At 40.3% G+C, this 15,594-nt stretch overlaps 1 protein-coding gene across 3 annotated transcripts in view; it reads left to right on the top strand.

Annotated features, from left to right (window-relative positions):
* Positions 1-6,465, top strand: part of LOC121312943 (TPR and ankyrin repeat-containing protein 1-like) — a 40,684-nt gene extending 34,219 nt beyond the window's left edge. For all 3 annotated transcript variants that reach the window (XM_041244925.1, XM_041244926.1, XM_041244924.1), the window contains 4 exons: positions 439-584; positions 696-3,634; positions 3,941-4,045; positions 4,715-6,465. In XM_041244925.1, coding sequence (XP_041100859.1) covers positions 439-584; positions 696-3,634; positions 3,941-4,045; positions 4,715-4,845 — 3,321 coding nt within the window. In that variant the 3' untranslated portion in view covers positions 4,846-6,465. The remainder of the gene's footprint in view (positions 1-438; positions 585-695; positions 3,635-3,940; positions 4,046-4,714) is intronic.
* The last annotated feature ends 9,129 nt before the right edge of the window (positions 6,466-15,594 follow it).

Below are 15,594 nucleotides of genomic sequence, written 5' to 3'. Positions count from 1 at the left end.
ATCTGATCATCTGTTGGCTCCTCGTTATTCTCCTTCTCTGCCTGCATCGCAACCACTTAAAAATAAGTCTGCCATTCTCGCTTTCAAGAGTAGTGAATTGTCTAATTTTAAAACAGTAACAATTAAAGTAGAAGGAGGTGTAAGTCGGAAAGTCCTAAAAGCCTAATAGAAGTGTAATGCTTCAGAAAATCACACATAGAAACATGTCAGCTAATTGAACTAGTCGTAAATAACTTTAAAAAGATGGACGACTGAACACCACAAATCACCCAAACTTACATGTTTGAAAATTGCTCATACACAAGTCGCCCATCTGAACGACTAAAAAGACAAACACGTATGAAAATAGGGCCCATAGTGTATAAATTGTTCAGTGACCCAAAGCATTATCTGGAGCACTGTCTAACACATTTAATGTATGACTGCATTTCTTTGCAGATGAAAGATGCAGCTGTGTGTTACAGAAAGGCAGGCTGCTACAGATTATCTGCCAAGTGCTTTGAAAAAGCCTGTGAATTTGACTCTGCAATAAAAACTTATTGCCGGGCTGAGTTATTTGACGAGGTTGCAGAGGCTTTGGAAAGGTATCATTCACAACTTTCCTACTTTTCTTCTACTATTTATTTATTTATTTTTATGTAGTGATGGTGTTGTAAAAAGGTACATTTAATTTATATCTTAATTTTTGTCTTCAGGTATGAACAGAAACCTGAGATCAAGCTTCCATACACCAAGGATCAGTTTTATCTGGAAGCTGCAGTAAAGTACCACAAAGAGAACAATCATGCAGCAATGATTAAATCTCTTTCAAAGCTAAACCCTGATGACCAGCTTGTCTTTTTCAAAAGACACAATTATTTGAAGGAGGCTGCTGATGTGTTGAAGTCACTTTGTCGTGAGGAAGAGGCAGCTGTTTTAATGAGAGAACATGGTAACCTGATAAAAGCTGCAGAACTTACAAACAAAATGGACTTCCGAGCAGAATGTTTGCTTGCTGATGCCCGACGGAGTCTCTCCAACGTGACTTGGGAAACAAGCCTGGAAGCATCAAAAGTGGACAGAATAAATGAGATGCTAGAGGAAGCCTTAAGGTTGTTTGATGACACAAATCAAGTATATGGTGCAGCAGAAGTCAAACTCCTATGTGGGATATTGATCAAGAACTCAAAGAATGTTGAGGATGCTCTCGAGTTGTTTGTGAATGAGGGGCATAGTGCCGGGGCAACAGAAGCCCTCTGTTTGATGCTTCAACTGCCCCTTTCACGTGTATCAGCTTTAAGACTGTATTTGAAAGGCCTGGAAATGCTGTTGCTTTTAGTCAAAGCACTTGAAAAGCCTGCAACGAATGAAGAAAAAGAGATGGTGAAATCTTGCTATGACTTTTATGGAATCATACAGGTGGACAGCAGTCAGTGTCGGATCCCAAAGAATGAAGCCGGAAGAGTTCTGCAGTTTATGTTTGACTGTGACACAGGCCTAAAAGACAAGTTGACCTCCGAAGATACCTATTACAGGTTGCAAACAAGTGATTTAAAGTTTGTATTGAAGAGCCACTTATTGAGTAGACTTTGTGACAGCGCAGAGAAAATAAAATCACAAGGGCAAAATGTCCCAGACGTTTGCTTCAAGTACATCAGTGGACTTCAGTGCAAAACAGAAGGTTGCACAGATATCCACAGGCCATTACAGAGGCATGAAGCTCAGCATGCCATCCAGTCAAAGGTTTATCTTACTGCCTTGAATGGGTTGCTACTAGAAGCTCAAATGTTGTTCAAAAAGAGTACTTTCCCTGAAGTAGATAAAATCCTAAATATCTTGACAGGAGACCCATATGCTTTGTGTAAATCTCTTGTGAACACCGTTTTCCCAAAGCATTTCCACCAGCGAGTAGTGTCTGACAATGCTGTTGCTTGCAAAGTGGTCCTGAGTTTAACTCGGAACATACCATTCAGACACTACAAGTCTGTACTCAGAGAGTACATTACGAAGTGTTTTGAAAACAAAAGTGACTGCGTCAAGAGAGAATGTACTGATCTGTGGCTGGAGGCTACAAAGGTTTCCATTCTATTTTCTGAATACCCGAAGTACGTTGAACTTCGCCTTAAAAATGAGGAGTTCCGGTATAGGGATGAACTGAAGAAGCACCAGCCAAAAGGCAACAGAGTGCCAGGATCACGTGGCATGGTGACAACAGATAAAGGTGGCAAGGAGCACATGTGTTTCTTCCAACTTCTTTTGCTTTCAATGCAGGAACTGTATCACAAAGAAAACCCTGAAACATGCATTCACGCATTCTATCGCTTTATGAATGTGCCGGTCATGAGATGTTCAGAAACCTTGATTCCAGATATTGGAAACACTGTCATGTTAATTGAGTTTCAGTTTGTTTTGGGCTGTGCAGTCCTGATGAGATTCTGCAAAAACCTTACTGTGTGTTTGCCAAAGAGTTACATCGCTCTTCTCCACTTCTGGGACTTTATGTTCAAAGGAAAAGATGTTTCTTCTATCATTCATTTCTTCCACCCAATAGACACCCAGAAAACCATATTCAAAATGAAGAAACACCTTTCCTATCTTGCTGGAGTAATGTGTGGTGAGAGAAATGAAAAATTCAATGTTTTGCAGGATGCATTTGAGTCAAGATACACTGCTTCAGGGGAAACTGAGAGAACAGTGGTCTTGTGTTTGGTGATGTTGGTGAATATTGAACAAGCCTTGGATTTGGATTCTAGATGTAGATATTTGCTACGGGAGAATTTCATCACAGCAGCAAACAAACTGAAGACACTTCAAGATAATGAGCCAAGCCAAATTTCTGTGAGGCTGATAAAGATTGTTGAAAAGGTTAATGTTTCAAGAAGTATCAGAGAAGTTGTCGAAAGCCTTCAGGAGTTGTTGATAGAGAGGGATGATGAGTATCTTCAGGACTGCAAGTGGGACAATAGTTATAAGGGTATTTGTTTTCAGAAAGTCTATCTTAAGAGATACTCCGATGCACTGCTACCTGTGCATTTATCACCACAACCCCAAAGGGATGATAAAGAAAATGAGGAACATTTTGAAGAAGAGGCAGACGAAACGTTGAAGGTGGAGCTGCATAGAAAGAACATCCAGCACAGATGGAGGGATGTCATTGGAAAATGCATTTTGTTGTGCAGGGCAGTAGCTGCAATGCAAGCAAAGCCAGAACCCTCACACCCTGAACATTTCATGAAAGCTGACATTGATAGAACACAGTGTGATCTGTGTGGTGTAAAGTTCCGCAAAAACATGAAGAAACATTCAGAAGAACAAATGGAAGATGCCCAGGATGATGAAAGTCTTTCCACTGAAGAAAAGGAAATACCTGAAGACAACGAAATGTGTGACAAGGAAGACTATGAAACCCATCTCTCCAGCACAGAACATAAACAGAAGCAAAAGGACTATGAGAATTACCTGACTTATTTCACACAATCTGTGGATTCTTTAATTACCAAATCCAAAACCATTCTTCACGATCTAGAGGAAGGCACAAAAAGCAACATTTCTGCTAAAGAACAGTCAAAAACTGTGGCAGAAAAATTGAAAAGCTGCATTCAAAACATGAACTCTTCCATAGAGTCCATCTACAAGAGAAAAGATTGGGATTCAGGTAAAATGCAATTAGTTATGTGATAAATAACTTCAGCTTTTCAATTAAAAGATACACACTTATGCATTTTAGTAACAAATGTTTGTAAAGTCTTTTGTACTGTGGCTCGTTGAGCACATCGATAAAATAAACATTGAGCTAGATAAGTAGGTTCCTAAATAATTAACACTGTTTTGTATCAAGCATGTCCTTGGTAGTTCAAAGTATAAATCACGTGTTCGTTTTTGGTTTTTTGCAAATGTCACATTTTTGCAGAGTTTGAATTTATTGTTAAGGTTCAAATTTATTTTCTTTTTATTGCCTTAGGTATTAAAAAATTACATCATCCTATTAAGAGTTTAGGCAAGGTTCTGGAAGATGCTCAGAATTGTCTGAAAAATGTTGAAACTGGATTGTATAATTATGGTGAAGGTAGGTAATCCAATTGCTTATTGTTATATAAATTACAGAAACCAAGCTAAAGCAACATTAGGCTATATGTATTAGTTTATTCTACTCCATGTAAATGTTTCAAGAGAAAATATATTTTAGACTGGAACTGTACCAGTTGCCCTCTTTGTCATCCAGGTACCAATTTGGGGTAGATGGAGAATTTCCTTTTATGGCAAGCTTTTGTTCCTAGGTGGTCTCTCTCTCTAGTCTGCTTGGGGTGGCAGTGCCTACATCTTTGCCTTACTTCACATACTACTGTCAGACATTGCTGCAGCAAAAAAAATGATTCAGCCCTGTGGTGCAAAATGTCAGTAGATCTTGTCTTGCCACAATAAATATCTACATTTTAGCTTTCCAGTTTTTAACACTATGTGCAAACTTTTGTGAAACTTTTTTTTTTTCCAGTTAAAATGTTTGATAGGATATTTTCCAACTAAATTATTTCAAACTTACATTTTACAAAAAAACAAAACAAAAAAAAACAAAAACAAAAAAAAAACATGTACTATAGAGATTGCTGGCTTTTACATTTGATGATTACTTCGAAATACCGAATTCTACTAATGGTTATGTTTAATGTAATGAAAAATACATGTTGCCATGAAAAACTATTAGCTACTATAGCCTTGTTATACTTTCTTGCTGTAGAAACCGAGGACATGAGAGACAACAGTTTGGAGGATGATGGGGCGGAGGAGCATGAAGAATTTGAAGAACTGAAAGGCAAGGCAAAGAAAAGTAACAAAAAGGGAAGAGTCGGAAAAAAAAAAAAGCGCTAACACTGAGTTTCAGGTCCCCTTCTAAGCCAAGGCGCTAGGTGAGTGAAGTGCTGGTCTAAGCCCCTCAGTCGTTGTAAAAGGTAGACCAGTCTGGGACCAGTTTTAATTGCACCTTATAATCATGGATCACCGTAGACAGTCAAATTCCAAGTAGGGTAGTCAGTGTCCTTTAGTGAATGCCTTCCAAACAGTTTCAAGCAGCCTAATGTTTACACAAAAGTATTTTCTGTAGTAAGCATTTTGTTTTCTTTTGTTAAGTATCCCAAGCTGAAACACTGTTGTGGATTGTTATATAACAGGTAATAGAATACTTAAGGAAAATTCACAAAGCCAGGTCAGTTTCTACAGAAAGAGAGAAAAACACCCACTGAAGTCAGAAAACTCGGAAATAAAAAGCATGGTAATTTTATTCAAGGGTACTTCGTTATTTTAAAGTTTTTTTTTTCTCATTCTTTAACTTTAAGAAAATGTTCCTAATTTCTTTTTTAAATAGAAGGGTTTGTGAATTTATTCCTTATCATTTAGATAGCACTATTTTTTTAATTGCTTTTTTGTAATGTGCACTTTTATATGAGAGAAAATCTATTTTATTTTTTGTTCTTTTCAACATAGTGTCGCTAATCAGTGAGACATGCTTTTTTATTAACTACTGTGACAGACTACAAACTTGTTCTATTTTTATGTAAGGTTTTCGGTTGCCAATAGTAGGTAGGTATGCTTAAAAATTGAATAAATGTTACCTGTTTGAATTTTTTAATTAATTTCCTACAAAATGCTTGTTAAGTGTCATTTTGATCGCTTTGTACTGCTATATCTGTATTGGAATAATGAAGGCTGTATAGTATAATTTGTCATTAAAGTTTCATATCTTATGCCAACATGTCACACTATAGCATTTATTTACTATTTTGCTTTCACAGTAGTCAAAGCCTATTTTTTTCAAATGCAAGTTGCAAAATTATGGTCCACACATCCACTCTTCTTGATCTCTTGAATCTTTAGCAGTTTGTGAAAAAACAATGTATAATATATTTGAATTAGTGCTGGGACGAGCACAGGATTTTCATGTTCGGATATTTTCTCATAATTTAAATATCAGTTCGCTCGTTTTAAAAAAATAAATAAAAGCCATTATATTTCTCGGAACACAAACAGAGACATCATAGGGGAAGGGGTGTGTGGCCCTTGTGTGTGTGCCTTTATTTTACAGCAAGACATTACAATACACACTATTACACATTTCGTATGTAAAGAGTGGGAATTTCCTCAAGAGATCATGAGAGAAATTCTCAACTTATATCCTTTTTAAACAAATATTTGTCATTCAGAGGCAGGGTGGGCAAAAGCACTATTAAAATATAAAGCCAGCCCCGACCTTGTTATAAATATTAGTAAAAACCGCTATGTTTATGAAAACAGTACTTTTTTCAAATGCTAACAAATACTGGAATGGCTTTGGACTCTCATCTAGAATTATATTTAAAGACTTTTGATGCTATTTTTTTGGTGTTTGATATATAAAATTCTGTAATGTTTGGTGCAAGTTTTGAAATTTTGCTCTTATCATGAAATCATTTTTCTAATTTTGTAACTTTTAATAAATACTACTTTTAATATTAAGCAGCCTGCTTTCTTTTCTTTATCTGTCCAATAAGTACTGTAGAGCATTTTTTTTAAATCCTAGGCTTATGTTATATTATTACAGTGGCTCATTGAGGACATGTGGGGGAAAAAATGTAATATATATTTATTGTCTAGATCCTGAGATCATTTATCTTGTGATCCGATATAACAGTTTGAAATGACGAGTTCCTGGGATAAGTTAACTCGTGATCTCCGCATAACACATTTCTATTTCCCCCCACTGTCTTAATGAGCCAACATAACATATTGAGCCTTGCACTTCCGTTAATGAAAGGTGATGTCCAGGAGGCGAGTACAGTAAAGCCAAAAAATGAAAATTCACAGCAAAACTGGAAAGACGTTTTCTCTATTTCTCAGAGTACACGTACCAGGGCAGGCTTGTATGCAGTTCTCAAAACAGACAAAACCCTTTTTGCAGAATGCAGTCTGTCGGTGGAATTTCAGGTTTCAAATCAGTAGCTGTCTTTTCAAGTATGAAATGTAACCATTACCTAATGAGTGTTTATCTCCTAAAGACCTCGAAACCTGAATAAGATCTATCAAAGCTTCTCCGACAAGCCTGTGACGCAGTCATGCCCGTCCCCGAGTGCATAAAAGGACTGCACGCACGGATCTTGGCGTCATTTTTCCTTTCAGAGAACAACCTGATGGGACAGCCTATACAGAAAAGTACTTGTTGCTTTTATCTGCATATATTACTCAAAAATGTGTATTACACTAATAATAGCAATAATTAACTTTGTATTAGTTTTACTATTGTGCGTATTTTTTGCACATAGCCTGTAGTTTATGTCCTGCAGCGGCCTTGTGCCCGCGTGAAGCCAGCGGCTCGTATCGCCCCATCCCACGGACCATGCAACTTAAGTCAGCTGACGTGCTCTCCTCACAGGCTGCTTTGCTCTGGCTGGAGTTAAAATAATATTTTTGTCTTTTGTAAACGATATTATAATTAACGGAGCTGTAATTGTTTAATTACTGTTTTCTGCGAGAACATTTTTTTCTCTTGTGTCAGAAAGACGAGCACAGCTGCTAGGCTCAGCAGCTCTGCGTTGACTTAGATACATGCTTTGGCTGAGATTGCTTGCAGTTTCTACCACAGTATCTCGTTGCTGTTTTGGTGACTGCTTACATCACCATTATGAATGCTGTTAGGGCTCTAACAAGCAGGCTTCCCTCAGTCTAGTACTGACTGGTTTTGCCAGAAGCTTACACAGGTGGGCATCCCTGTATACTGCTTCTCGCGGTAATGTTGACTGAGTAGACTCATACCGCATCGGTACTGAGGTCACAACCTACTCCATTACCGTACTGTACTTGAAACAAGGTTTCTGCACCGGTACTGTACTAACCTGGTGCAAGTTACCGAACCATCCCAGTTCCATCCCGGTAACATACTGTACCATATTGACCCGGAGCTAAGTCACCGAGCCAGTACTGAACCGACTGGTTACTGTCCCAATACCGTTCCGGTTATGAACTCGGTACTGTACCATACTGTACCGACTCGGTGCTAAGGCACCAAACCAGTACAGTCCTGGCAGCGTCCCGGTACTGTACCAACACGGTGCAAAGTCAACGAAATGATTCCCAAATGTGGTACCATCCCTGCTCCAGTACCAGAGTCCTCGTGTTCGGGTCTTGACCCACCCTGTGGCTGTTTGAGCAGACTGAGGCAGCAGCTGTACATTACTGTACACTACTTGCATCATGCCTGGGTTTTATCCTTGTGACTTATGCAAGGCCAGTCTGCCGGTTTAAGATAAGCATGGCAAGTGCTCTTCCTGCCTGGGGCCAGAGCACAGTTTCTGCAAGTTTTGTGCCTCCTCCTCTGCCTCTCCTTCTCAAAGGAAGGGAAGAGGAGTAGCCGAACTCCGAAGAGCTGGAGAAACTCTGGGCAGCTGTTTCCCATTAGGGAACGGTGCTTGCAGAGCTGCTGCATGAGCATGCATCTCTGCCTGCCCCCCCCTGTCCCCTTGGGGCACAAAGGGGCAACAAGCGCAGACTGGCAGAATGATGATTTGCTGTCCATCGCCTCTGAGGAGGTGGGCGAACAGGAGCTGACGAGGTGGAGTCAGACAGCACATCCCCTGCGGTTAAGCCCCCCACTGTGCCACTGATCCCAAGCGACCACTCCAGTGTGCAAATCAGTAGCAAACTGGTGCCCAAAGCCCCAGCAGCCTCATAGACCAGCACACCTGGAGTATTGGCATCACTACATCACAGACATCTGGGTACTTATTACTGTTCACACTGGCTAGTCTAGGAAGGCTAGTTCAAGCACGGTCCCCCTCCCTTTCGGGGCGTGACTCCAACATCAGTCACTGACCCGCAAGATGCCGCGGTAGTCTCTCAGGAGGTGGCAGAAGTCTCCACTTGAAGGAAAGGTTCTACACCAGATACTTCCTGGTGCCCATGTGGGATGATGGCTTCAGACCAAGTCTCGGCCTCAGGTCAACCTGTATCTGAGCCAAAGGAGGTTCAAAATATTGACTGCAGCAGCTGTTTCAGTCAATCAAGCCAGATGACTGGTTCACCACGGTGGACCTCAAAGATGCTTATTTCTATATCTCCATAAAACCAGGGCACTATTAGGCCTTTATCTAACTTCCCTTGCCTTTTCCAAGTGCTTGGAAGCTATCTTGGTCCTATTGAGACTCAAAGGCATCAGAGTTCTCAATTTCTTGGATGACGGGCTCATTTGTGCCCAGTCTCCAGCACAGGCAGAGGCCAACACGGAACCACCTTCATCAGTTGGGCCTGTCTGTGAATCATGCAGACCCATCTTACGCCTTTGCAGACAACCTCCTATTTGGGAGTGTGCTTGGAGAGTGTGGAGAATAGCTGACTGTTTTGTGCTTTTTCAGCTCAACAGAGCACTCACAGTAGTGACGTTCCAGACTTACGGGCTTTCCATTGGGCTCCTGCGTATGTGTCCTCTCCATGACAGGTTCAACAGCAGGGTTTTTCAATCAGTGTCTTGCCACTGTCTTAAGATGTGCTCTTGGTGGAAACAGAGTGCCCATCTACACCTAGGCACAGCGCTGGGCAGCTTCACCAGAAGGGAGGTCATCACCACGGAAGCATCCAGCCTGGGCTGGGGCGCTGTGTGGAATGGCAGGGGACCACAGCGTGTGTGGAACCCCCTTGGCATGGTCTCCAAATCAATCTTTTGGAACTGCAGGCAGTTTATTTGGCCTTGCAGGAGGTTCAAGGGAAACATGCTTGTCCGTACAGACAACATTACAGTGGTGGCTTCAATAAGTCACCAGGGTGGTCTCAGGTTTCCCAGTCTCAATCGCATAACTCGCAAGCTTTTGCTTTGGGCGCACAAGAACCTCCTGTCACTAAGGGCAGTATACCTGCCCGGGCTGACAAACTGGGCACTGAACCTTCTCTCAAGGGAAAACTACACCCCGAGGTGGTGAGCCTCATTTGGGAGAGATTTGGGAGAGCAGAGATAGATGTCTTTGCCTCCCAAGAATCGACCCACTGTCTCCTCTGGTTCTCCATAATAGGAGGCGGGGACCCGCTGGCGATTAGATCCCTTGGGACACCAGTGGCAGAGGCAATGGTGATAGGCCTTCCCACCGCTCACCCTGCTCCCGCTGAGTCTGGAGTAAATCAGACAGGACCAGGCCAGGGTGCTATTAGTAGCCCCTTATTGGCCAAGGAAACTGTTTTTCATCCCTGAACAGCTCCTGAGCATCCAGCCGTGGAGACTGTCCAAGTGCCACAATCTGCTCAGTCAGGCGCAGGGGACCTTATGGCATCCTGACCCATGGAGCTGCAGCTCTGAGTCTGGTCCCTGAACAGCTTCATTTAAGCCATCTGGGTCTGTCCAATAGGGTTATTGACACCCTGAAAAATGCCAGAGCAGTGTCTATGTGTTTCCAGTAGGGGTATATGTGGGGTGTCTTTAGATGTCGTGCCTGCCTCTAAGTTTTGAACCCACGACCTGTCCCATGGCAGTTATACTGCAATTTTTGCAGGACTTGTTTGACAAGAGGAAATCCCTCTGCAAGTTAAAGGTCTATCTGGCAGCTATCTCAGCTTGTCATATCAAGATTGACTCTGTCTCCCCAGGAGCTCACTTCCGGCCACATATGAAGGATATTGGTTCTCACTGTAGCCTTAACCACTTCAGCTCCAGGATGTACACATGTACATCAAATGAAAGAACATTTCCAGTACCATGCCGTACCTGCATACATCAAGGCTTGTCGTCTATTCTATGCTTTTTTTCCCCATCTATCTGATTGTATACATGCCCTGAGGCAGTGCTAGTGATGTGATATGTGTTTTGAAGTCGGGAAGGAAAGATCAAAATCATCAGGTGGCTTTATTATCCAATTGCGTTATGTTCAAAAGTCCCTATCTTTCTGTGAAGACACTGAGAAGAGTTAGCGATACTACAGCAAACAATCAACTATCTAAAGTATAGACATAGTATTTAATTTTATTTTGCATAAAAACATTTTATATTGTGTGTAATTTTGTACATACTTTACAATAAAATACTTGAAGATATCTGTTGTGTATGTAAAATGTTTATTGTACTGTGCATGCATTTTGCTAACTATAATATATATATATATATATATATATATATATATATATATATATATATATATATATATATCGTATTACTTCAAATTAATGCCACCCTCGAATTAAGGCCTCAATCAGATATCGCTTTTTAATAGATGCTGCTCTCGAATAAATGCTGCTCTCAAAGAAACGTAAAGGTATTTTTTTTCTACCCCTGCTCAAAAAATAAAGAAAGAAATGGCACAACTCTGGCTATGTACATTTGACACCCCCAAAAGAATGCAGCCTCAATCCACCATGTAACACAAACTAATGTACGCACACCTTAGTAAGCACATTTTATTTTCTGGTACAGTCCCAACAGACAACCCAAGGTGAACTACTTAAACCACAGCATGACCCTTTTTTTTTTTTTTTCAGTGCCAACACAGCGTGGGATAAACAAGGGCTGTATGTTTACCTCGTCCTCAGCTTGGATGATGAAAACTCAGAAGAACTTAGAGCTTTGCCAGTTACTGAGTCTAAGTGCTAGCCGAAAGCTGGCTCAAGATATCTTCTTGTAGGGGGTTTAGTTGTTTTGTTTTGTACTCAATTGGAATTTTACTCAGTCCGGTACACTTATATAAAACAAACAAAAAAAAAATTGCTTATGAGAAGATTTAGTTTAGGTTTCTCTTACAGAAAAATTACAAACAAGCAGGTAAATTACAGTGAGAAACAAAAATAACTGAGTAGGACATATTTTAGTTTAAACAGAAATCAAAACAATATTCAGAGGTAATATTTTGCGTTATGAAAACAACTGCATCACACTCAACTACTGTCCTCTCTCTCCTCTTCTTGTCCCGCCCCATAGCAACCAATACACACTCCTGATTCGCTGGCACAGTACTACCCTGAACTCCCAACTCCCACTATGACAAAGTGGTTACTAGTGTGCAGATGCAGATGATTAAACAGACAGACAATTGTAATTCATGAAAAAGGTTTGTTTATTTTTATTAATTAAGTCCATGCCTGACGGCGAAACAAACAGTAAATAATAATGCTGGTAAGTAATACAGTGGCGTGTATTACTTACTTTTATAATCCCTGGGCTGGTCCCAAAATAATAGTCCCGTTATTGTATCCCCACATTAAACACAAAACACATGCACAAGTCTGTTTAGTGCGTGAATTAGTGATTGTAGTACAATACAGTTTACAGTGGTATAAGTGAAGTGCTGTCCCAGGTTTGTGCTGGCCTCTGGCGACAGCTCCGGAATGTGTTAGCCGTCTAGTGATTACAAGCAACAATAGACAGAACAAAGCAAACACTCACAATTATTCACCACACAAATACATTCCCTTCCAGGTCACTTATTAATAACCAAAAACGAAGGCACAGATACATTCCTTTGCCCCCTATTCATACCGCCATTCATGATCCCTTGGTAAACGATTGCAGCTGCTTTTTATGTTCTGCAGCTGCCACATCATTTGCCCTCTAGGTCAATGAGTTAGTGTACCGAAGCTCTGTCTCTTTTCTACATGATTGACTTTCTTTTAACCCTCGGAACGCAGCATCAAGTCACGTAGTCAGAGTATTCTGTTCCCGTTACTTAGCACCCTTGCAGGTCGAGAGGGAAATTTACCACCAAGAATCATTGTCTTTCTGTCACACCACCTAATAGGCTCTCATTAACTGTCAGTAAATGTGTGTTTTTGGGGCTTGAATGCAGTACAAGAGTATAGTGCCGCAGATCAGAGCCTCTCACGGCACCACTTCTAAAATGCCTTAAATCTTATATTAAAATATTGCAGCGTTTGTAAAGCATAGTATTATTAACAAAGGCCGCCCTCGTTTAAGGGCCACAGTCAATTTGATCAATTTAAAATAAACATAGCAGCGCCAAAATTGAATACAATATATATCTATCTATCTATATATATATATATATAGAGAGAGAGAGAGAGAGGCTAGAAGGAAAGCATCTTTCTTAATTGCAATCACCTCCTCTAAACAGGTGAATGAGATGCAGGAATTCTTCATTGCAAAAGCTTGCTTAATTTTTGCAGAAGCCTGGACAAAGTTACGCTTTGTACTAATCCTGCTTTTCTGCCGAAGACTATCTCGGCATTTCATGTCAACCAGTCTGTAGAACTGTAGGCTTTCCATCCACCTCCTTTACCAATAGAGAGCGGCAGCTCCATACGCTTTGTCCTGTGCGGGCTATAGTGTGATGAAATGTTGGAGGCAGTCCAAACAGTCCCATGGTCAAGCCCTGTCTAAGCTCGCCTATGAGCGAGCCAACTTGCCCCCTCCAGAAAAGCTCACTGCCCATTCAACCAGGGGCATGGTAACTTCGTGGGCTTTGTTCCAGGGTGCATTTCCAATGCAGCGGTGTGGGCTACTCCTCATACCTTAACTGGGTTCTACAGACTGAATGTCGTGGATCCACAAAACCTTTGCAGCTACTTAATGTTTAATAAAAAAAATTGGACGATGGCTAACCTGTTACTATATGTGCCTTTAAAGTTACAGGGACATGGTGCATGTCTTTAAAGTTTCCACGTCCCATGTGACCTTTGCAACAGGTAAACCAAAACATGGTGAAATGGGGTTTACGCTGTTTAAAACTGAAAACATTGCAGGGCGCTGCACAAGACAGGCATGGCTTTGTATTCTAAATGATGAACAGATTCAGATCTCCGGCTCAACAGAAGCCCTTGGAAACGGACCCTTGCTGAGTTTACACTGGTACACATTGTGGTACGCAGTGGCATAAAAAAGAGAAGTGCTTAGCTTCCCATTGCTCCATACTAAATTGCACTCAAAATGAGTGAGGCTATTTAATCTTGACCCTGTCGTTCTACAGCTATGTCTCATCTCAGAGAAATCAAAATGAAAAAATGCTTTCATTGTGTTTGGGATTTCTGGGTGAAGAATGTATTAACAATTTGATTGCAGAGATTACTGCCACCTGCCATCAGCTTTATTTGTAATTGTCTGATTGTGCAGCCCCGAAAGAATGCTGTTAATCTGCTGTCTTGTATAGGCATGAACTCAGTTCAGATGCTTATCCTAATGTTCATGTCTTTTTCCAGCATTAGTGATAATATTTACTAGAAGTATTAAAGTGGGCATTGCAGAAACCATATTTAAAGTATGTGCATGTGTGTATATATGTATATATATGTGTAAATGTTGTATATTTGTTAAGGTAAAAGTCATATTCTGGTTTTACTGGTAAATGTCAACATTTACCAAATACAGTGGCAGTTATCCAAAGAGTCCATTTTCAAGGGTGTATGTAGAAATAAATATATTGCTTGACATCAGTGCGTTTTGTTAATGGAAAATGTGTATGCAGAAATACATATATTGTTCAATATTAATGATTATTTTGTCAATTTACAATTTATATGGAGGAATAAATACATTCTTGATGATTTGCACATTTGCAGAGTGGATCATTGGTCTGAAGTTAGTGCTGTTTTTAAGAGCAGTCTTGATAGTCAGAATTCCATTCAGAATGTCTGTAGAAAATTGATTTCTTGCATCTGTTTTAACAAGGTTCATCTGAGGAAAAAAAAACTCATTCTAATTCTGAAGTACTGTGTGGCAAAGCAAACATATTAATGGCAAGCTTGGCAAGTGTAGGAATGTGGCTCTCTGCTATGTCAAGAGAGCAATTTTGTGCCAGTTTTCATCAGCTGCCAGATCCTGCCTAAGATCCATCAAGTCAGACAGTCACTGGTTATTACATAAATTCCATCTAGGCTATCCAGCATATTTCCAATAACAAAAAAAGCATTGCGAGTTGGACGATGTCTCCCGAGCTCACTATGCTTTGTTTATTCTTAATTGTTTTTTTTCTTTTGGTACTTTTCACTGCCATCACATAAGGTATAGGTCATTCAAGTGAATTGGGAAAGCTGCAAGCAATGCAAAATATACATATTCATTTCAATTCAAAATCACAGACTTTTTTAAATGTATTTACGTTTTAGTGTTAAAATGTGACTTTTTGCACAGTTGGCAACCTTAAACCAAATGCAGTTTAACATGGCTTACTTCTTTCTCAATCGCCAATACAGCAAAGGCAGTGAGCTTTCCTTGCTTTAATGATGATCGGAAGTGTTTTTTGACACACTTCGGTAAAGAAAATGCTTTTTTTCCAGGGTCGGTATAAGGTTTGGGGCTTTCAGCACCGATTTGTAAAAATATTTCTAATCCCTCTCTGTGGCAGTGTGCCCCCCCCATGTGTGTGTTATGTATTGTGTTGCGTGTTGTGTGTTAATGTTGGTGATTTGTTGGTGTTAATTTAAAATATATAGTTGTATTTAGTCACAGAGATTGCACAATCACTTCATGTGCAGATAAAGTAGCTAATAGTATGTGAGCACGGAGATTCAAGTGAATAATTAATTAGTAATTGAATCTCGGTATAGCTCTATATAAAGAGGCACGAAGCATTCACTCGGTTGGGGTTTAGGGAGAAAGAAGGAGAAAAGAAAAGCAATTGCTATGTCATGCTGGAGGACCAGCACGGTGCTTATTTTTTTGTCTGTTTG

This window comes from Polyodon spathula, chromosome 3 (genome assembly GCF_017654505.1).
Source record: "Polyodon spathula isolate WHYD16114869_AA chromosome 3, ASM1765450v1, whole genome shotgun sequence".
NCBI classification, from domain to species: Eukaryota; Metazoa; Chordata; class Actinopteri; order Acipenseriformes; family Polyodontidae; genus Polyodon; species Polyodon spathula.
This window is presented reverse-complemented; position numbering and strand designations above follow the sequence as displayed.